The sequence below is a fragment of the Candidozyma pseudohaemuli genome (genome assembly GCF_003013735.1).
Source record: "Candidozyma pseudohaemuli strain B12108 chromosome Unknown scaffold00007, whole genome shotgun sequence".
Lineage (NCBI taxonomy): Eukaryota > Fungi > Ascomycota > Pichiomycetes > Serinales > Metschnikowiaceae > Candidozyma > Candidozyma pseudohaemuli.
Genome location: NW_020194441.1, coordinates 293,694 through 313,921, shown reverse-complemented (window position 1 = coordinate 313,921; position 20,228 = coordinate 293,694). Strand labels below are relative to the sequence as shown.

Here is a 20,228-nt window from a genome sequence, read left to right as displayed (position 1 = left end):
GGCATCTTCGACGCTTGCTTGTCTAGTAGGGAATACCGTTGGTGAGACGCTGGAACTCGTCGTAACCCGTGGTGTAGAAACTCTCGTACGACTTCTTGATCAAGCCCTTGAAGAACAAGGCAGCCTCCTTCTCACTCTTGCCAGGAGAGAATCTCTTTCTCAACTTCTTGATCGTGGTGTCCTTGAAACATGGCAAGCCACTCTCCAACATCGGGTTCACGCAACGCACAATCGTCTCCATGTACGGTCTACAAGCAAGATAGCCCTTGATACAGAGCTCCTCAAACCACTTGAACGCCTGCGTCTGGTCGTTGCCTCCAAGCACCATCACCATCTCCTTGGTCAACTTGAAAGGCGAAACTTCGAATTTCACTCCTCCAGGAACAATGTCGAAACAGAATCCGAAATCAATGTGCAACACATGGCCCTCTCCGTCGTACATGATGTTACCGTTGTGTCTGTCCTTGAACTGGAGCAAGTACGAGATGATCGAGTAGGCGGCCAACGATCTGATCAAGTTGTTTCTGGCCTTCTGGAACTCAATCGACGTCTCGGGACCGAACTTGGTGATGTAGTACTGGTACAAGCCGTTCACCGCCTCTCTTCCAAGCATATCTCTACTGGTGGAGTTGGGCAAGACGTCAATGACACCACATCCTGGAGCGGTGGCGGTCACACGGTATGGGAACACGTAGAGATCCAAGCCACAGGCCAACCAGATCGATCTGAAGACAGAAATCAACTGCAACGCCAAAACATCCTGTCTACAATCGTCACCAACCTTGAAAATGGCACTCTGCCACTTCTCAATAGGCACCTTGATGGTGTGGCCGTATTCGTCCACGTCGTCCACCTCCTTCTTGATCTTGAAGGTGGCCATGAAAGGCGCCTTGGCGTGAGATTGCAATGGCTTACCAGACTTTCTGTTGATGTCAACCAAAACACCATCAGGGTTACTGGGCAAGTAGACATCGGGCTGGACGTCGATCTTGGCCATCTCCTCGTCGATCTTGACCTTCTTCTCGGCCTTCGACTTCTTGATGTATGGCTTCAACTTACCAGAGATGGAGGTGACCTCGTCGAAGAAACCAAACTCCTTCTTGTAGAAATCCAAGTCCTCCTCGTCCAAGCTGTCCAACATCAATTTCTGACACTCGTCCAACACGGGCTTCAAGGAGTCGGGCTCAGTGGCATCCTCATCCTTGTAACTGTTAGCCAACATGTTCCAGATGATCTGGTGAGCGAACAATTGCGACACTCTGGCGGTTTCCACAATAAATCTCTTGACGTATCCCTTAGCATCATAACGAAGAGATTGCACGATTTGAGGAACGTAGAAGAAAGTCAAGTTCACATCGTGGTGCTCAAGCGACCTCATAGTGTACTGCAAAATGTATGGGTTCTTACCGAATGGAGGCAAGAACAAGGTGATGGCGTCAATTGGAGAAAGAGCATCCCAGAACAACAAATGATGTGTTGGCATGCTCGAGCCGGCGTTGATACCAATGAAGTATTGCACGGCATCTGGACAGGTGAGGGCAGGCAATGGGTTCTTGGTGATCAAACTTTGCAAAATCTCGTCCAAGTTTCTGAGCTTGTAACGGTTGGCCAAATTCACAGCCAAACGAGGACTGATGTCGTAAGCCTTGGTGATGTGGTCACCGCTCAAGTGGGAGGTAGCAAAAGTGCCTCTGGTGTCGTTTGGCTGAGCAGGGTTCAACCAGACAGAAATCTTTGAGATCTCATCGTCCAAGAAGTACATCAACAAGGTCTTCTTCAGCTCCAAAGTGCTGCTATGGAAGGTGTTAACGGTACTCAACAACTTGGTGACTTCCTTCAACAAGGCAAAATCGGCCTTCATCTTCAAGACGTTAGAGCCGAATGGGAAACCAGCTCTGCCTTCGAACCAAGACAAGGAACCGTCGATGATCAATTCTGTAAGACGCTGACCAGATCTCGATCTCAACTTGATGTGGTAGTTCAAAACGTCAAAAGCGAATCTGACCAACTCGAATCTGGTGTATCTTGCAAATGGGTGCAAACTTGCGGACTTCAAGTTGAGCAAACCGGTTTTAACAAATCTGGTGAAGAGCTTCAACAAGTGGTCACTCTGGTTCATGGTGGCCTCGAAGTTCGAAGAGAGCAACTTGATGATCTCGGAGTGAGGCTGGAATGTCTTACTAACAGCAGTGGCCTTCTTAGAAGCATACTGGAAGTTACTTGGAGCGTACTCCATCTTGGAGAACTCTGGGTCCTCAAGATCAAACTCAGTGGTGTAGACACCCTGCTTCATGTTGATGGACATCTCCCATCTCTTGGTGATCTCAGACAACACGAGGATGGAGAGTTGTGGCTTCTCCTTCATCACAGCACCCCAAATTCCAAGAGCACCCTTCATGATTCCAGACTCGAAAATAACGAAAGGAATCTCGACCAAGTAACGAATAGCCTCAGCCAAGTTGTTGTTCTGGATCAAAGAGAATCCTGCAAGCTCGCTCATGAGGTCAAGAACGTCCTTGTTAGGAATGTGTTGGCCTTCATCGCAGATCAAGTGCTTCAAAGATTTCACCTGGATTCTCAATTCACGAAGAGCTTCCTCGGCAGCCTCTGGGGTGTGCAAAGGAACCCTGTTCATCAAGTCGGTGACGAAGTTGGATCTCCATGCCAATTGCGAAACAAGACCTGGAAGCAAGGTCAGAGTAGCCTGGTTGGCCAGAGAAAGTTGCACCAATTCACGGTCCGTTGGTCCAATAGAACCAGCAGCCTCCAAAGCAAACGAAACACCAAACAGGATACCCTGTCTAGCCTGCTGGCCCTCGGGGTCCGAAACATAAGACTGGATCAAACTCTTGGTGTCGTAGGAACACTTAGCCAAAAGCAAGGTGGTCCAGTGCTTGGCCTTTTCGTGAAGTCTCTTGAAAGTGGACTCTCTCCAGGTGTAGGAATCTGGCAATTGCAACTGAATGCCAGTCTTCTTGGCAGTGTAGGAGAAAGTAGGCTCGTACTGACTGATTTCAGCATCCATGACACTGTCGTACAAAAGGGTCAACAAGTCAAACAAAGCAAACAAACTTCTGTGGTGGCACAAGGAAGAAGGCACCTTGTTGATGAGCAAGTCACAGCACTTGATGGCAGCATCCTGCAAATCCTCCTGACCGTAACAGCACAAGGTCAACATGTGAGTAAGCTGCTCAGCAATGTTGTCAGCAGAAAACTGCTTATCAGCACCGCAATGGATCAACTCCACAAAGTCCTTGTTGATGTGGAACGCAACAGGTCCAATGTACTTGTCGATACCACTTGTTCTCATCGATGGATCAGAGTAGTACTTCAAGATGGTGTGGCAGTCACCAGTCTTGACTCTAAGCGACTCGACAAACAAAGCAGCAGCCAAAAACATCAATCTCGAGTGGGACAAAGTTCTGGAGATTTCGAAAACATCGCCAACGATGTGCTTGTGGTCCTTCACATTGTGGTTGGAAGAACCACGCTTCAAGACGGTGTTCAATTCCAAAGAAGTCTCTGTTCTGTCCCAAGTGAGCTCAGAAGCCAATGGTGGGGTGTTGTAGGCAATCTTCTCCAACTCAGTAGCAAAGGACTTGCCGTGAGCAGAGTTGATGGAGTATCCGTGCACCACCATGTTGAACCAGATGTTTCTGAACAAGTCCACGATTTTGTTGTTGGTGAGCTTGATAGGCTGCTCGTCCTTGTGGACGTCCGGCAAAAGGGCAGCCAAAGGCTTCAAGTAGATGGAGATCTGGTCACCAATAGCACTGATCTCGTTGTGAGAACGGTGGTGGTCCAAGACCTGAACATCACCCTTGCTGACAATGGCAGTCAAAAGCTCTGACAAGTAGACCATGTACAATGGGTTGTCCTGCTTGAGGATTCTGGACAAGTCACAGGCGCTGTTCTGCAAAATGTCCATGAGCTCAGTCTTCTTGTTGTCGTAAGCGTCAAAGGTCAACTTGTGGATCAATCTGACCAAGATCACGAACTCCTTCTCAGGCAAGTATGGAGCAGTAGAGACCAAGCCCTTGAGCAACAATGGAGCACTGACATGGTTCAACTTCAAGGCCTTCTGGGACAAAATGGTGGTAGCCAAGGTACTCACGCTCTCGTCACCACAGGCAGCAACAACCTCCGAGATGGCAATGACAGCATGTTCACAGACCTTCTTGTACTCTGTTTCGGTGAAGTTGAAGCTCTCCTTGGTGGCTGTAGAGGAGACTCTCTTCAGCACACTGTTGCGAGAAATAAGACGGTTTGATCCGCCATTCTCCTGAGGGAACCCGCCCGAGTCAGCTGAAGAGGCGCCTCTAAGACCGGTGTTTCTTCTGGCACGGTACTGCAATTGCAAGCCGTCGTTGCCAACGAACAACAAGTTGGTCAAGGCGTAAATGGTGGTCACCACAGCGTCCTGAGAAAGCACCTTACTGGCAACACCAACGCTCTTGGAAGCAATCTGGCAGCTTTGAGAGTCAAAGTTGGGGTTGGCAACCAAAGAGGTGAAGGAACGAGTCAAAGAGGATCCAACAGAGGGGTCCAAGAAGGTAAGCAAGGAACCCAACTGGATCACAGCAGCACCAAGATTGCGGTCCAACATGACATCGTAGATGCTCACAGAGCTGTGGAAGATCTTGGTGGCAGTATCGACATCCACAAGCTTGTTGTAGGCACCACAGCCAATGATCAGCAAAAAGTAGCTCTTAGCGAGGTAGCCGAGCTCCAAACGATTGTAAGTAGAGTAAATGATGTAAGTTTCACCACGGTCCAAGAAGTTGATTTTGGCAAGAGCAAGCTCGGAAAGCTTGGAAATGTAGCCCATCTTTTCAGCGGTCAATGGACCAGCAGGAGAATCGTCGTTCAACGAGAAAATCTCCTCACTGCTAGCAATGGAGCGAACAGTGCCGTTAAGGTTTCTTGGTCCAACTGTCCTTGAGCGGTCAGCCAAAGTATCGTACTCCTCCTCCAGCTCTGCGGCAGCTTTAGCCAACAAAGAGTCCAATAAAGTGGAGGACTTGGAGGCTCCCATGATCGAATTGGCAATGGCGCTCATCAAAAGACTCAATCTCTCGACAAACAAGATTGGCGAGAACTCACCCACATTGTGGTGGTCAAGGAACTTGCGAAGGTCTGGGTACGAGTAGGCGGTGGAAATGTACGACTCGACATCGTTCAAAAAGTCAAAGTTGTCGATGCACACGTCCAACTGGAGGAAAACCTTGAACGACTCGGGCGTAGCAGCGAGCAATTGAGGGCTCTGCACCAATCCACTGATGACACCCAACAAGGTCAAGTAGTCAGAGAGTTCAAGATCGTGGTTGGCGAAAAAGCGCTTCGTGAACATCTGGAACGACTCCGTCACCTTATCGAGCAACACAGCGTCAAACTTGAAGGCCAACTTCAGCAAGGCACGGGCGAGCTTCTCACCCAAAACGTGCCATGGGGCCTGTTTGCCGACTTTTTCAAATACAGCACTGGAGAACTTCTGGCGAGGCAATTCGAGCAAGTACAAGTGGAATTTGCCCTCCAACACGTGGGCCTGCTCCTTATTGGCCATAGGACCGTCCACAGCGTCACAGAGAGCCAGCAAGACCTCGTACTCCTTCAAGGACATGGCCACCTGGGACAACTCGGTTGGCTGAGAGGTGGAGGTAAATAAAACATTGAAATTTTCTTTTGTGACACCCAGGGTGTTTTCCACCGAGAGTTTGGCAAGCTTCTGGTACGCGCGAGCCCGGATCAGGCCTCGAGGAATACCGCTGAAATCCATGGTGTTTTTTTGGTGAAGTAGTTGGAAATCGGCCGGTCTGTATGAAGATATAAGCGAGCCTGGGGAAGTATGGTAGAGTGTGTGCAGGATTTCCAAACTAGGGAACTGTGAAGAAACCGTGTAAACTGGGGAGATTTTGGCAGGCTGAGTGGATGGGTTTATGGAAGGTGAGGCGGCGGTCTGCGTAGTGGTTTTCAATTTTTTCTAGTAAGTGTAGAGTGGTGAGATGTCGTAGCCTTTGAGATGTGGGGTCGCAGACACATGAAAATCGGCAAACCCAAATCACAGGTGAAAGCCGTGAACCGAAAAAATTGTGAAAGGTTATTTTGGAGAAGGGCTTGCGTGGGGCTGATTACACGAAAAAGAACCCCCAAGGCTACAAATTTCGTTTTGGGTAAATTTCCAGATTTGTGTTGATGTCTAAGGCAGATCAGACGCATATGATGTCATCCAGTCCAGTAGCATTGTTCAAGAGGTCTCTGATTTTTCAAGGATCCACTGATACTTCAACGATCCGGTAGAGAGTTTTACAAAAGACGGCCAACTGGGTGGGTTGAAGCCAGGAAGCAAATTCATAACCATGCTTCTCCTCTCTCAACATAGTCTCTTATCATAAGCCCGCGGACGCATACCACCTAAAAGTTCTCCTCTTTCACTTTGTGCAACTTTATCGGGCAACTTGCTCTGGATGGTTGGGTACGCAGCGAAGGTTTCGATGGTTTCTGGAAGCCGGTTAAACCTTCGATTTTGATTGGAAATGTTCCTGACTACCCCACAGCATGTTTCAGAAATGGTTGCAAAATGAAGTATACGTATGGCATGGGTGTAGTTCTACAATGGTGGTTCAACTGGAAAGGTATAATTCATTGCTGTTGACTACAAACGATTTGATCAACCAATTTGCGTTTGTATAATAGTATTCTATAATTTTGTGGTTCCAACATAGTGTATGGCCAAGCCTATCTCATCTCATCTCATCTCATTGACTACCTCACTCACTCACCATCATTCACTTACCACCTCACCCACTACTACACTACAACAAGATCTGCATTAAGTTACCACTGCCTCAGCTATGCAAAGTGCTCGCTGGTCCGACAGTAGAGTTTCCCATTCCTATAATACATCCGATGCTATCCCTAAGTATACGTCTCGATCAAGGTGTCCCTCAAGTTGCCTGCAATGGCATCAGGCTGGGCGTCCTGCAATCTGAAGATGGACTCCACAACCGACAACTCAGGCGCCGTGGTGTCCAAACCAGCAACAGCCAACCAGTCGTTGACAACCATACCAGCACCAACCACAGAAGAACCACGGTTCACGGTACCGGCAACAAGAGGAACCTGCAAAAGCGAAGACAACTCCTCCTGGTCCTGGATCGTAGTCTGCGGGTGCACAAGACCACCCTGGTTAGAAAGCGAACAGTAAGAGCCAACCAAGACGTTACCGGCAATGGTCTGACGGAACACCTCCACACCAAGAACATCGGCGATCAACTCCTCGGTCTCTCTCTCGATATCTGGGTGCACAAGGGCCACGTAGTCGTTGCAGCAAATGACATTACCCAAGGCAGACAATCTCTCCTCGACTCTCTGGATCTTGACGCTGTCTGGCAACGAGTTTCTCAAATGCATTAGCTCCTGGTCCGTGGTTTGCGTGGGAACCAAAAGACCACGTCTGTTACCAGCGGTCATACGGCCCACAATACGGGTACCAGCAATGGTGGTTCTCACAATTGGGATAACGTCTCCGAGTTCAGCCTCAAAAGCAGAGTAGAAGTTCTCGGATCCGCCCACAGCAACGAGACAGTAGGAATTGGTCAACTTGGAGAAGACCCCCACCTCGTTGGAGTTTTCAAATTGGGTTCTGCTAGCCATAATGGAGTAGTACCTGTGGTGGATGCCGCTATATATATGGATTTTTTTCTCGCTGCTGTGATGAGCCTGCGTGCGCGACTCATATCAGTTGCCACTCTTTTACTCCATATGAGTCATTTTCCCAAAGGGGGTGGCGACAAAGGAGAAAATATAAACGTCATGGGACGAATTGGGACTACTTGGTTTTGGATTGAGTTTTTTTATTGTCATTGTGCATTGCGTTTAAGTGCTGTCTTCTTTGCATACTTCATGCACCAATGGCTGCGAAAAGCTGTCACTGACTATAGCCATGGCTTGGTTCTTGCTGAATTGTACAGTCTCTGGCAAAATATCTCCTACTTGTTTCTTCAAGATCCCTGTGAGTAAAATGCATCATTGTTTGAATTTCACTCATCTCTATTAGGAAAGAAAGCATCATCATTACTGGGCTCTACACTAAATATCATCATTAGTCTGTATTAGGTTTCTCTATTTATAACTCCAAAATCAAAATCTCGTTTTTCTTAGTCGAGGTCAACTGGGGCATCGATATCGTCGTAGTCTTCACTGTCCTCCCAGTCCTCAATAGCATCTGCCATGTCCACGTCCTCCGCATCGTGATTAGGTACAACCTCCAATCCCTTCTTGCCAAGAACAACACGAGCAGTCTCCTTGTCTCTGATCTGGCCCTTCAACAACAAAATGGCCAAACGGTTCAAAACCTCGCTTTGAATGAGACGGTTCAATGGTCTGGCACCAAGATCAGGCGAGTAGCCGTGTCTGCACAAGTACTCCAACGCTTCGTCTGAAACGTCCAATGTAAGGGACTTGCCATTGGCGGCAAACCTCTTTTGCACTTCGTCAAGCCTGATCTTGACGATCTTAGCAATTGCCTTTCTTGACAATCTGTTGAACACAACCATAGAGGAGATACGGTTGAGGAACTCAGGTCTGAAGTGTGACTTGACAGCGGTCATCACTAAGTCCTTTGTTTCAGGATCAACCTTGGTGCCCTTGGATGCATTGATGTACTCGGCACCCAAGTTCGATGTCATGATGATGATGGCATTGGAACAGTTGATCACCTTACCCTGAGAAGATGTAACTCTACCGTCGTCAAGAATCTGCAACAAAACAGTCAAGACTTCAGGTGCAGCCTTCTCCACCTCATCAAACAAGATGACGGAGTAGGGCTTTCTCAAAACAGCCTCAGTAAGAATGCCACCTTCTTCGTAACCAACGTAACCAGGGGCAGCACCAAGCAACTTAGAGGCAGACCACTTGTCGCCCAACTCAGAGCAGTCAATTCTGATCATGGCTCTTTCGTCAGCGAAGAGGAATCCTGCAACCTTCTTGGCCAATTCAGTCTTACCGGAACCAGACAAACCGAGGAACAAGAAAGAGGCAGGCTGGTTAGGGTTAGCCAATCCTGATCTCGTCAATCTCACGGCGTTGGAGACAGCCTTGATAGCTTCGCTTTGACCAACAACCTCAGAAGACAAAACCTTCTCCATGTTGATCAACTTGGCATTCTCAGCCTGGGTCAACTTGGTCACTGGAATACCAGTCAATCTGGCCGCAGTCTCGGCAACGCTGTCTGGACCGACAACATTGTTCAACATGGAGTTGGAGGTTTCCTCTTCGGCAACCTTGATCTCCATCTCCTCAATCAGCTTCTTGACATCAGGAATAGCAAAGTATCTCAAGTCAGCAGCAGAGGCGTTGTCATGTCTTCTTTCAGCGTCCTGGGCCTTGATTTCCAACTCGTCCAACTTTCTCTTGAGTGCAATCAATTCGTCGTGGCCCTTACGCTCCTCGTTGAAGCGCTCCTTCAATGGAATAAGGCGCTCCTCCAACTCGGCCTTTCTTCTCTTGGCCTGCTCAAGACGGTCAGCGGATTCAGAGTCAGCATCCTTGTCTCTTTCGAGAGCATTGATTTCGACATCAACCAAATTCAATTCTCTCTCCAAATTGTCCAACTCCTCTGGCTTGGAATCACGCTGCACGGCAACAGTAGCAGCCGTCTCGTCAATCAAGTCAACAGCAGAATCTGGCAAGCTTCTGTAGGTCAAGTATCTGGAAGCCAACTGGGCAGCAGAAACCATAGCAGAGTCCAAAATACGCACACCGTGGTGGATCTCGTATCTTGGCTGCAAACCTCTCAAGATTGCAACTGTCTCTGGAATGGTGGTGGCGGGAACATCGATCTTCTGGAATCTTCTCTCGAATGCTCCGTCCTTGGCAATGTGCTTTCTGTATTCGGCAAATGTGGTGGCACCGATACAGTGCAAAGCACCTCTGGCCAACATGGGCTTGAGCAAGTTGGCAGCATCGGACTTACCGTCACCCATCAACATGTGGATTTCGTCAATGAAGAGAATAATCATATCCTTGGAGTCCTCAATGTCCTTGAGAACACCCTTGATTCTCTCCTCAAACTCACCCTTGTACTTGGCACCAGCAGTCAAGGCACCAAGGTCGAGAGCGAAAAGCCTGGAGTTGGCCAAAATGCTGGGGATGTCGCCGTCGATAATTCTCTGAGCAACACCCTCCACAATGGAAGTCTTACCAACACCAGCCTCACCAATCAAAACCGAGTTCGACTTGGTTCTTCTGGCCAAAACACGAATCACCCTTCTGATCTCCTCCTCACGGCCAATGACAGGGTCAATCTTACCCTCACGAGCCTTCTCGGTCAAGTCTTCACAGTACTTGCTCAAAAACTCGTATTGTCCGGAAGAGTCGGCTTGTCTGGAGTCGATTCTCTGGTTTCCTCTCAACTCCAAAGCCTGGGTCTTGATCGTGTCCACGTTGATCTGTGCTTCTTTGAAAATGTCCTGGATGCTGCTGTCCTTCAAAAGTGCCAACAAAATGTGGTCTTGGGCCACATACGAGTCCTTCTGTTGGGCCTTGATTTTGGTAGCGTTCGTGAGCATCTGTCCAGCAGCATAACTCAATCTGACCTCATCGGGAGGAGGGTTCTGAGAGGGCAACCTCACAAGGTGTCTGTTCACGATTCTTTCAAAATCGGGCCATTCGTATCTGGCCTTCTGTATAAGTGTCTTCAAGTAAAGCGTCAGGTTCTCCTCATCGGTAGGAACCATGGCTGCTAAAAAATGCAAAGGCACCACCTGGGAGTGGGAGCCTTCCTTAGCAAGGTCCGTGGCCTTCTTGATGATCTGCAAGGCGTTGTCTGTGAATTGAGTTTCGTCCATCCTTGAAGATTGGAAATCTATGTGGAGCAATCAAGGAAGCCACCTCGTTATATATGTCCGGGCCGACATGCAGCAAAGTGACTAGACGATGCGAGATAGTGCTAGAATCTTCTAGATACATGCAGGATGGAAGGTTGCAAAATGGGATTTTACGACAATGAAGCGGGCCCAATTGGGTCAGATTCGGGTGGTGCTTTTTGATTGGACAGTTGGAATTGTATTTTGATGTTTTGTTTGAAGGTGGACGTTGGTTGGGAAAGAATGGTGGTGATGTGGCTGATGCGACTGGGTTATGGTGGTGCCACTAGTCATGTAAGGGGCCCTAGCCGCCCGGAAGTGATGGAAGAGTGAAGAAGGGGAGAATTAGAAGATTTGTGGGAGTTTATTTGGATGGTGTTTTAAGTGTGTGTTGGGGTGCATCGATAGCAGTGTTAGAGAAAATAGTCGTACATTAGTAGCCACTCTGAAGCCCAGGTTGACAGGACGAAGAAGTAGCGTTATGGAATTTCGATGTAAAGAGACTTGGATATGTTTTGATGAGATCTACTCCGTCTCCAAATAGCATTTTGACTTCGACTTAGAGCTCAAGTGTGCTCATATAAATGGCTGCAAAATGTGCACTCATCATTTACCATATGCGTAAAGCATCAAGGACGAATCCTTGACACCCACAATTTCAATTTTAGTCGAAATTAAGAGTTATTCGACGGGTATAAGCATAGTGACAACGGCCCTTCCGCCGTTCCCATCACGGTAAAAGGGCAGCTCCTACATCGCATTTAAATTATATTTATTTTTTTCTTACTTTTCATGGTTTTCTAGCAAATTTTTTTTTTTGATTTTGTTTTTTAGCCACAATGGCAATTATAGCAGCTATTCGCCAAGGAAGGCAAAGATGTTAGCCTGCGTGATCTGCTTGCTGACATCGTAGAAAGGCTCCTTGTACCTGCCCTCTGTCTGCTGCTTGGGCTTTCTCAATTGCTTGATGCTCGTGGGCTTGACAACCAGAGCAGTAATAACAATTGGGGGAGAAGGTGACTTCCTCTTTTGGGAAACCACAGTCTGCCATTCGTCGGTGGCTCTAGGCTGACGAGAACGGCGAGGAGAAGGTGCCCTCTGGACTGGGGAAGGGGCAGACTCCTCTGGGGTCGACTCTTCAGGAGAAGAGTCTGGGGAAGACTCTGAGGAAGCTTGAGCCTCCTCTGGGGGAAAGGTTCCAGGCATCACCACGGGGGTTGGTTCGATGGCTGGCGAGTCTTGTGTGGATCCATGAGGATCAACAGATGCAGAGGGCTCCGAGGTAATTGGAGTACCTGGGACCTGGAGAAGACATTGTCTCTCCTGAGGCATCTGAGTAGCTTCTTCGGCGGTGTCAGAAACACAGCAGAGGGTGCTGAAGACATTGTGCACTAGGGTGCTGTTGGGGAAGTTAGCGGTAGCGTTGATAGCCTTGTTGGCGATCGAGGAAGTAGCGTTGAGGAAAGCAGTGAAGGCGTTCATCTTGATAAGCAATTGAGTTGAGTGTGGTGATGAAGAAGAAAAAACGGAGGGAAAAAGGGCCTCTATTTATGTTGTTTCTTGTGTATGTGCTCGGTGCTCGGGGCTGTTTGTGGAAAGTATAGCTCCAGTGGTCACACAAACGGCAGCACGATAGGGTCATTCGAAAGTGTCATTTGCGAGGGTCAATTGGTAAATGAGGTAAGTAGAAGCCATTAATTATATCAATTTGTCAAATGGAGAAAGTATGAAGTTGAGTAGGTGAAGTGTGATGGTGAAATCCGTCATTCGGTCTGAAAATGAAGCTTCCAGTTACCCTTGAATACAATTGGAACCGTGATTTGGCAGTTTTAATAGAAAAATAAATTACCTTGGTCATCTTATTCTTTTACATCGATCAGAAGGAGTAGGCTGCTAGAATTGTGACCAGTCCCATACTCTGAGAATGGAAACAACAGAGATTTCTGTTCTTCTACGTTTGATGCTGTAGTCATAGTGGCAGTACAGCAGTTTTTTTGACAAAACAATGGGGTCTAACATCACGCATCGGTGCCTTTTCATGGTCCTTGATTGTGGGTCTTAGAGGTGGTACTCCCTATGAGAAGATTTTTGATGATACAGCCGTCATTTTATGACCGTGCCGAGCTAACAAGACAGAAAAATGAAAAGGTATATGACAAGCTAGAAACAATCTACCATTTGCTCCAAAATAGAGCTTCCAGCTGTGTTTTGGTTGAGTGTCCCAGGGTTCTTTTGGTGTAATCGGAAGAAATACCCAATAACTTTACATTTCCTTCTATTATTGGATCCAGAAACTTATGGGAAGCTCAATTGCAGCACACATTATCATATGGACCCAAAAAGCAAGTTTGAAGCCTTCAACCACGTCAAAATCCAGAAAATAGTAGTTTGAGCTTGGCACGACCTCTACCGAACTTAGTAGCCCTACAACCTGCACCTAGCACAGACTGCCTTTATGGCCAAGTTGGTAAGGCACCTCACTAGTAATGAGGAGATCGTCAGTTCGAATCTGGCTGAAGGCATTTTTTTGCATCCATTCCCCCAGTTTTGTCCTAATTACTCTACAGTTCCTCATTCAACCTAGTTTTTGCCATTTATAACTATACACCGATTGTCTACCCGTAGTATTGTGGCTGGCCATACTGGAAGTTGGGCTGAGCCTGGAAATAGCCCTGCTGGGGCTGACCGTACATGCCTTGGGTCGCCTGCTGAGGCATTCCCGTGGCTTGACCGAATTGGTTAAATTGTCCCTGCTGCTGGCCCATAGGGAATCCTGTAGCTTGAGCTTGTTGTGTGTTCTGCTGCGTATTCTGGGGCTGCTGCTGCTGAGGCTGCTGAGGCTGCTGCTGAGCCTGGCCTGTGGGTTGCCCGTAGAGCGACATGATATTTTGCTTTGCTGTCTGTTGAGCCACAAGCTGAGGGTTCGTCTGCTGCATGAGCATTTGCTGGTGCTGAGGGTTGTTGGGGTCCAAGTACTGGTTGCCCTGCTCGTCCACATAGGAAACCTGGCCCGTGACAGGGTCGGTGTATTGGTAGATTTGAGGCTGGCCCTGCTGAGGCTGCATTGTCGTCTGCTGGGCCAGCAACGCCTGCGTGTTGTTCCACCAGTCGGGCGTGCCCGTGCTAGAAGGCTGGCTTGTAGGAGCTGTGAACGAGCCGTTGGTGCTTCCTCCAGCACTAGCAGCGCTAGCTGGAGCAGGACGAGGACGACGTGGCAAGTCGGGAGCAATTTCGACTTTGCCCGGGTTGACCTTGACATCATTCTCCAAGATATCTAGAGCGAGCTCGCGATCACCTTGGGCCAAGATCAAACTCTCCAACGCAAGGTCGCGGTCATTGTAGCCCATATTCGTGAGCTGGCGGAGCTGCGTAGGGTATAGTGTCTGCTCGTAGCTGGTGAGCTTTCTGTGGGTCAAACGAGGGAGGTTCATGCGGCTGGTCACTGTGGACAGACGGGATCTTCCGGCTGGAGTCAGAGGACCGCTGTGGTCTGAGTAACGGGCACTTCTGGGGTCGTCGTAATCGTCACCTTCGATGTTGTCGTCTCTGAAACGGCCCTCAATGTACTTTTCTCGGAAGTACTCTTCGACAGGGCCCTCCTCGTCATCATCGACACTTGGAAATGGCACTCTCTTGGGGTTCCACTTATTTCTGGCCTTGCGGTTGCCGATCCGACGCAAGTTGTCAATCTGTTCATCGGACCACTGCTCCAATGTAAGAGACTTGACTTTCGAGATTTGTCTCCCCAGTGGGCCATCCACAGTCAAGATCTTCTTATGAACATTGGCACATCTTCCACAGAGCAAAAGGCCCAAGTTCCAACTGGCCCATGTGGGGTATTCTGCAGCACATTCACCGCAGCGGTTCAAGTTGTTTCTGTTATTGACAATGTCGATGAGCTGTCTCTTGCTCTCCTTATCTTTCTTCTTGAACATACTGGAGAAGTGTAGTTGGCGACTTGTGCGTACTAGGTTAGTGCAGGAGACTGGCAGTCTTGGCGCCGATTCGGAAGCGATGGAAGCTGAACGGGTGGATGAAAATTGGGTTTGCTTGGAAAAGAAGGAAAATGGGGTAATTTGGGTGTAAAGTGCACTTTCTTCTTTTTTGCGAGGTGTTCTTTTTTTGCTGAATGTGGAGGCTGACGCAGCCATTAAAGACCACATGTCCAGCCAGGGTCCTGACAGGTTAGGGAGATGATAGAGGGGGAGTTACGTTTTGATGTTTTTTTTTTACCATTGAGTAGAGGAGATTTCAAGAGATCGGCGGCTTGGGAATTTGCAAGTGTGATTTTTGACTCTTTGGGGCATTTCGTAGATTTGGAGAATGTGCATCGTTTGCAGCCGATTTCGCAGCCGATGTCGTATACCGTGGTATACTTGCAGACTTCAACTATTTTTTTTTTAACTATGATTGAAAACTCTAAATTACAATGTTTCATTTGAATTTGACAACTATCGCAAGGAGTGTTTGGGTCCCTTCGTTTTGGTTTAAACTCATCTGTACCCATCCAAACCACATTTCAGAACCCACTATTTGTACACCGCCTCTGGTCCTTCTCTATAATGCAATAAATATATGTAGCTGTAGCAATCGCCTTTTCTAGATAGTCGAGACGCTTCCGGCGCTTCCGACGCTCGTAAACGAAATATACCTGGCTCACTTCTTGAAAAGCGAATAGACATTCTTCACCCGGGTATTGGAGCCAAGGTAAAGACTGTCGAATTCGATTTTCATGTCGCCCACCAAATCGCCGATGTCCACCTCCCGCACCTGCTTTTTCACCCTGTCGAACTGAGTCCTACTCAACCGCTCCTCGAAGCTCTTAGCCTCGCCAATAAGAAACAGACAATGATAGTTGACCTCCGGAAGCCCATCGTCATTGTACGACGGAGCACCACCCAAAAACTTCTCCCATTGACATTTGAGGCCTAGTGGCTTGACCTGCTCGTAGACCATTCTCATAAGACCTCGAAGGTATGTCTTTTCAGCCAGCTCCATCTGCTGCGTAGGACCAATCACGTTCAAAGCTATGAAGAAATTTCCCGTTTTGGAGCTCATGAACGCCATGATGTTCTTGTCTATACGCAAGGAAACAATCTCTTCCTTCCTGTTGAGCATGTCACCTAAGGGTCCACCGAGTTTCTGCACCAATTGAGTAGGAGCAGGCTCAGCGGCCTTCACAGCCTTCCGTAGACTATGGTCTAGCCGTTGAAAGTCGTTTTGGTCTCCATGTAGATTAGGTAATAGCGTAATGTGGGGGCTGTTCATGGCTGATTTCTGCGACATGCCGTAGCGACCGTAGATGTCCTGTTTTGATTGGATGGAGCAGTGGAAAGAGTATCGCGTTCTTAGGCTCGGGATTTCTTTGAAGAGCCGATCTAGAACCCTTTTGTAGCATAGGCGGATCAGCTCTCTCTGCTCCAGTCTCACTTTCCACGGTAGACATACAAAAGCCGAGCGGAGGTTTTTCGTTTTCATGGCGTAGTTCTCAGAATAGGTGACAAAGTTGTCAAAAGCAGGGAGGGACTGGACTTGGGTGGTTTGGGTGTCTGGGTCGTCGTCTGAAGTGTAGCCTGCCAAAGAGTCCATAGTGATGATGCTGCGATGGAGATGTTTGGGTGTAGGACCGGAGGGTTTACTAGTGGGAGGGGGATATTCAAAGTGAATTAGGAGGGGGCTAATGGAGGGGACATTTGAATGAAGAGAGATTCTTTTCTTTTTGAAAATTGGTGGTTTACATGGTGTGAATTGGGTTCTCATGATGATTTTCGCAGCCATAATGCTGAACGTCATGTTGCATTAGACTAGTCTTGAAGAGACCGAGAAGGTTTTATCAAATTTGAACAAAGCAACGAAGAATGCTTCCAATAAACCTGCCCTTGAGGACTCGTTTCATAAACTAGCCTTGGGATTGTCGGAATACTGAGAACACATCAGCTGTCTTATACGTCTCACTAGGAGACTTCTGGTTGATTAGAGAGTTCAATTGAAACGAAATTTCGAACAATTCCTCCAGTTTAGCCCGATTACTTCACTAACCCTATACCTTCCGTTCCTGTAACAATACTACGTACTGAGGTTGATTTACAGCTAGAAGGTCTACATCTCCATTCAGAAGTTGTTCCTATAGAATTGGAAGATTGGTCAATCGTTTTTTTTATCCCGTTTCTCCAAAATGGCCACTAGGAAGTTCCCCCTATTAAATCAAAATCGCAAGACGCTGTATAGGCATCTCAGACAGCCCCACGCAATATGACTCACCACTTCCGCTTCACAGCAAACAATACCACCTTAGCAACAACAGCCAATCAACCTTATGCTACAGATTGCCTTAAATGAAAATCTCAAACTTGTACTCGCCTTTGGACTTCAACGACCATATACCTCATGTACTGCTACCTCCACCATCTCTTAGGCTCAATGGCTGCAAACCACGCATCCACCTCTACCTTCCCACCACTAAGCCCCTGAAATCCTCCCCCATTAACGAAACACAACAGCCAGTTTCAAAAGTCGAATAACACGCCTAATGTAGGTCCACCTAATAATGTCTCACCCCACACTGCACTTTCACAGGATGAAGTCAAGCGCCTTTGCAGCCAAGCATTTCGATGCGCTAGCCACTACATTCTTGTAACACGGGCTTTTGAAAATTTCAATATTCCACGATTCTGACTCCCCATTTCGACTCCCCAATTCCCAACCGAAACCTTATCTTATTTTTCCATTGTGTCCGGGAGGCTTGCATTGTTGCCCTGCAACGCACAATAGGTGTCTGCTGGACGAACGCAGCGAAAAAAAAAAAAAAAAAGGTCCGTAGACACCACGCCAGACGGCCTTGTGCCCAAGCAGACCAAACAAACCGTAAAACCGTAAACCTGAACAAAAGCATCAAACTCTCCTTTCCTGTCAACGCCCTGTAGATCCCGGTACCGGCGAGTCTGTCCGTTAACGGTTTCTCCACACCAGTGCAGGAGATGCAGAGACCCGAAAAGGTGAAAATTTCGAAAAACCTCCAACATGGCCCATACCATGGAAAAACAGGAAACCGAGCTGGTGGAAGTCCGCCAGCTGTGGCCTCCTACGCCGCTGCCGGAACCGGCCAGAAGGCCAGCTCCGCCCATTCCAAATGAAATCTACAACTATAAGCTTGTGCTTTTGGCTGTTACAGCAGCTTCAGCAGCCACCATTATTGGCTATGACTCGGGTTTTATTGGCGGCACCGTTTCTCTAGATTCGTTCAAGGACGAGTTCGGCCTCAATGAGATGCTGTCGCTGAAACAGAGCCAGATCTCGTCCAATGTGGTTTCTGTTTTCCAGGCTGGAGCGTATTTTGGCTGTTTGTTCTTCTACCCTATTGGTGAGCTCCTTGGAAGACGAATGGGGCTTTTCCTTCTGGGATTTTTGCTCACGTTTGGCGCCGCCATCTCGCTTATTCTGAACCTGGACCGTGGGTTGGGTGCTATTTATGCTGGCAGAGTGCTCACCGGTCTCGGGATAGGTGGATGCTCCGGCCTAGCGCCGATCTATGTTTCGGAGATTTCGCCGGCGGCTATAAGAGGAAAATTGGTCGGCTGCTGGGAAATATCGTGGCAGGTGGGCGGCATGATTGGCTACTGGATCAACTACGGTGTTTTGGAAAACGTCGCACCCAGCACTAAACAGTGGCTCATTCCGTTTGCTATCCAGCTTGTGCCTTCGGGACTTTTCTGGGGCCTTACGATACTTTTACCGGAATCGCCCCGTTTTCTTGTTTCCAGAGGCCGTGTGGACGAGGCGCAGAAGAACTTGGCCTACTTGCGTGGGCTTCTGCCTGAACACCCATACTCCATCTACGAGCTCGAGACGATTTGCACGTCGATCGAGGAGAATTTTGCCGTGACGGGAAGAGGCTTCTTTGCACCTTTAAAGGCCATGTTCACCAAAAAACACCTCGTTTACCGTCTAGTGCTCAGTACGGCCTTGTTCATGATGCAGAACGGGTTTGGTATCAACGCCGTGACATACTACTCACCCACGATCTTCAAGTCTATCGGTGTCAACGGCAACAACGCCACGCTTCTCTCCACAGGCATTTTTGGTGTTCTAAAAGCGGCGGCTTCCCTTTTTTGGATCTTCTTCCTCGTCGATAAACTCGGTCGAAGAGCATGTCTTATATGGATCTGTCTTCCGTGCACCATTTGCATGTGGTACATTGGTGCCTACGTGAAGATTGAAAATCCAGCTGCCAGACTAGATGCTGGCGAAACAGGCAGCACAGCAGGTGGTAGAGCCGCACAGGGTCTTCTCTATATCTGGACCGTTTTCTACGGTTTGACATGGAACGGAACGCCGTGGGTGATTTGTTCCGAGATTTTCCCACAATCCGTGCGTACAGTGGCTCAGGCAGTTAACGCCTCTTCCAATTGGTTCTGGGCTTTCATCTTTGGACACTTCACGGGCCAGGCGCTCGACAATATCGGCTACGGCTACTACTTTTTGTTTGGCGCCTGCTCCATCGTTTTCCCCGTGGTGGTGTACTTTATTTATCCAGAAACCAAGGGAGTGCCATTGGAAGCCATGGACTATTTATTCCAAAAGCCAGCATGGAGAGCACACGGATACGCCATGAAAAAGTACCGTGAGCAGTATATGGGAGAGTCGGACAGCGTGAAGGAGGAGGAGATACTTTCGCCGAACTAGACGAACCTCGCCAAACTAGAGGAAACCTCGTTAAAGTAGACGAAACGGTAACGAAAACTAGAATATGACATGACATAATCCAGGGCAGAGCGCCCTAGGATCGGTATTTAAGAGGCAGCAGCACTCAGGTATTGAAAAGTTCAATGAGCATTTACGAAAACACAGTGTAGTGGACAAAGTCCAGACAATAGCAGCCTCGGAGTACTCCATGCCACTGATCAAAGTGGAGACTTCTCGGGACCAAGATACACCTTAGCTCCGCTGGGTGCCATTATGCCTCACTGGGTTGTTCTTCTCAACGGGCTGCCCAACAATGGCTCGCTTAACTCCGCCGGTAGACCCTTCAGCCTGACAATACAAAAGCCGAAAAGCCAGTTGAAAAGCCATCTTGACGAAATTCCAGCAAACCTGGAGTGCTGAAAAAGTGGGGAGCCGTTTTGTGTCTGGCTGCGAAATCGTACCACTTAATCAGCTTAAGCCGGGCCGCACCGTTAGAAGCATGTGCCAGGAACCATCAGCCCAGGTGGGCCGTGAAGCCCCCATGTGAAAGAAAAAGTCGATTAAGAATTTAGTTAAGTGGATGAAAATAAAGAGGTCTTCGAATTATTTAGAAAAGCTTGATGTGCTATTTTGTTAGGGGGTGGTTGGTGCAGTTGACAGGTGAGCGGCTCGATATGGAGA

The 20,228-nt window shown here is 48.2% G+C and overlaps 7 protein-coding genes and 1 non-coding gene across 8 annotated transcripts; 2 read left to right on the top strand and 6 right to left on the bottom strand.

Annotated features, from left to right (window-relative positions):
* Window positions 1-22: 22 nt before the first annotated feature.
* Window positions 23-5,776, bottom strand: STT4 (1-phosphatidylinositol 4-kinase; the record flags this gene model as incomplete). Its single annotated transcript, XM_024858472.1, has 2 exons — window positions 23-5,644; window positions 5,690-5,776. The coding sequence occupies 2 exons, from the start codon at window positions 5,774-5,776 to the stop codon at window positions 23-25; spliced, it is 5,709 nt and encodes a 1,902-aa protein (XP_024713382.1).
* A 1,139-nt stretch (window positions 5,777-6,915) lies between these two features.
* Window positions 6,916-7,653, bottom strand: C7M61_003118 (translation initiation factor 6; the record flags this gene model as incomplete). The annotated part of the gene is made up of 1 exon (XM_024858471.1): window positions 6,916-7,653. The coding sequence occupies one exon, from the start codon at window positions 7,651-7,653 to the stop codon at window positions 6,916-6,918; it is 738 nt and encodes a 245-aa protein (XP_024713381.1).
* A 503-nt stretch (window positions 7,654-8,156) lies between these two features.
* HSP104 (chaperone ATPase) lies at window positions 8,157-10,847 on the bottom strand (the record flags this gene model as incomplete). Its single annotated transcript, XM_024858470.1, has 1 exon — window positions 8,157-10,847. The coding sequence occupies one exon, from the start codon at window positions 10,845-10,847 to the stop codon at window positions 8,157-8,159; it is 2,691 nt and encodes an 896-aa protein (XP_024713380.1).
* Window positions 10,848-11,720: 873 nt separating this feature from the next.
* Window positions 11,721-12,347, bottom strand: C7M61_003116 (uncharacterized protein; the record flags this gene model as incomplete). Its single annotated transcript, XM_024858469.1, has 1 exon — window positions 11,721-12,347. One exon carries the CDS (start codon window positions 12,345-12,347, stop codon window positions 11,721-11,723), a length of 627 nt encoding a protein of 208 aa, XP_024713379.1.
* Window positions 12,348-13,314: 967 nt separating this feature from the next.
* Window positions 13,315-13,387, top strand: C7M61_003115. The gene has a single exon. It is a non-coding gene; the product is annotated as a tRNA-Thr (tRNA).
* Window positions 13,388-13,480: 93 nt separating this feature from the next.
* C7M61_003114 (uncharacterized protein) lies at window positions 13,481-14,800 on the bottom strand (the record flags this gene model as incomplete). Its single annotated transcript, XM_024858468.1, has 1 exon — window positions 13,481-14,800. The coding sequence occupies one exon, from the start codon at window positions 14,798-14,800 to the stop codon at window positions 13,481-13,483; it is 1,320 nt and encodes a 439-aa protein (XP_024713378.1).
* Window positions 14,801-15,521: 721 nt separating this feature from the next.
* On the bottom strand, window positions 15,522-16,454 carry C7M61_003113 (uncharacterized protein; the record flags this gene model as incomplete). The annotated part of the gene is made up of 1 exon (XM_024858467.1): window positions 15,522-16,454. One exon carries the CDS (start codon window positions 16,452-16,454, stop codon window positions 15,522-15,524), a length of 933 nt encoding a protein of 310 aa, XP_024713377.1.
* Window positions 16,455-17,885: 1,431 nt separating this feature from the next.
* HGT16 (Hgt16p) lies at window positions 17,886-19,547 on the top strand (the record flags this gene model as incomplete). The annotated part of the gene is made up of 1 exon (XM_024858466.1): window positions 17,886-19,547. One exon carries the CDS (start codon window positions 17,886-17,888, stop codon window positions 19,545-19,547), a length of 1,662 nt encoding a protein of 553 aa, XP_024713376.1.
* Window positions 19,548-20,228: the final 681 nt, after the last annotated feature.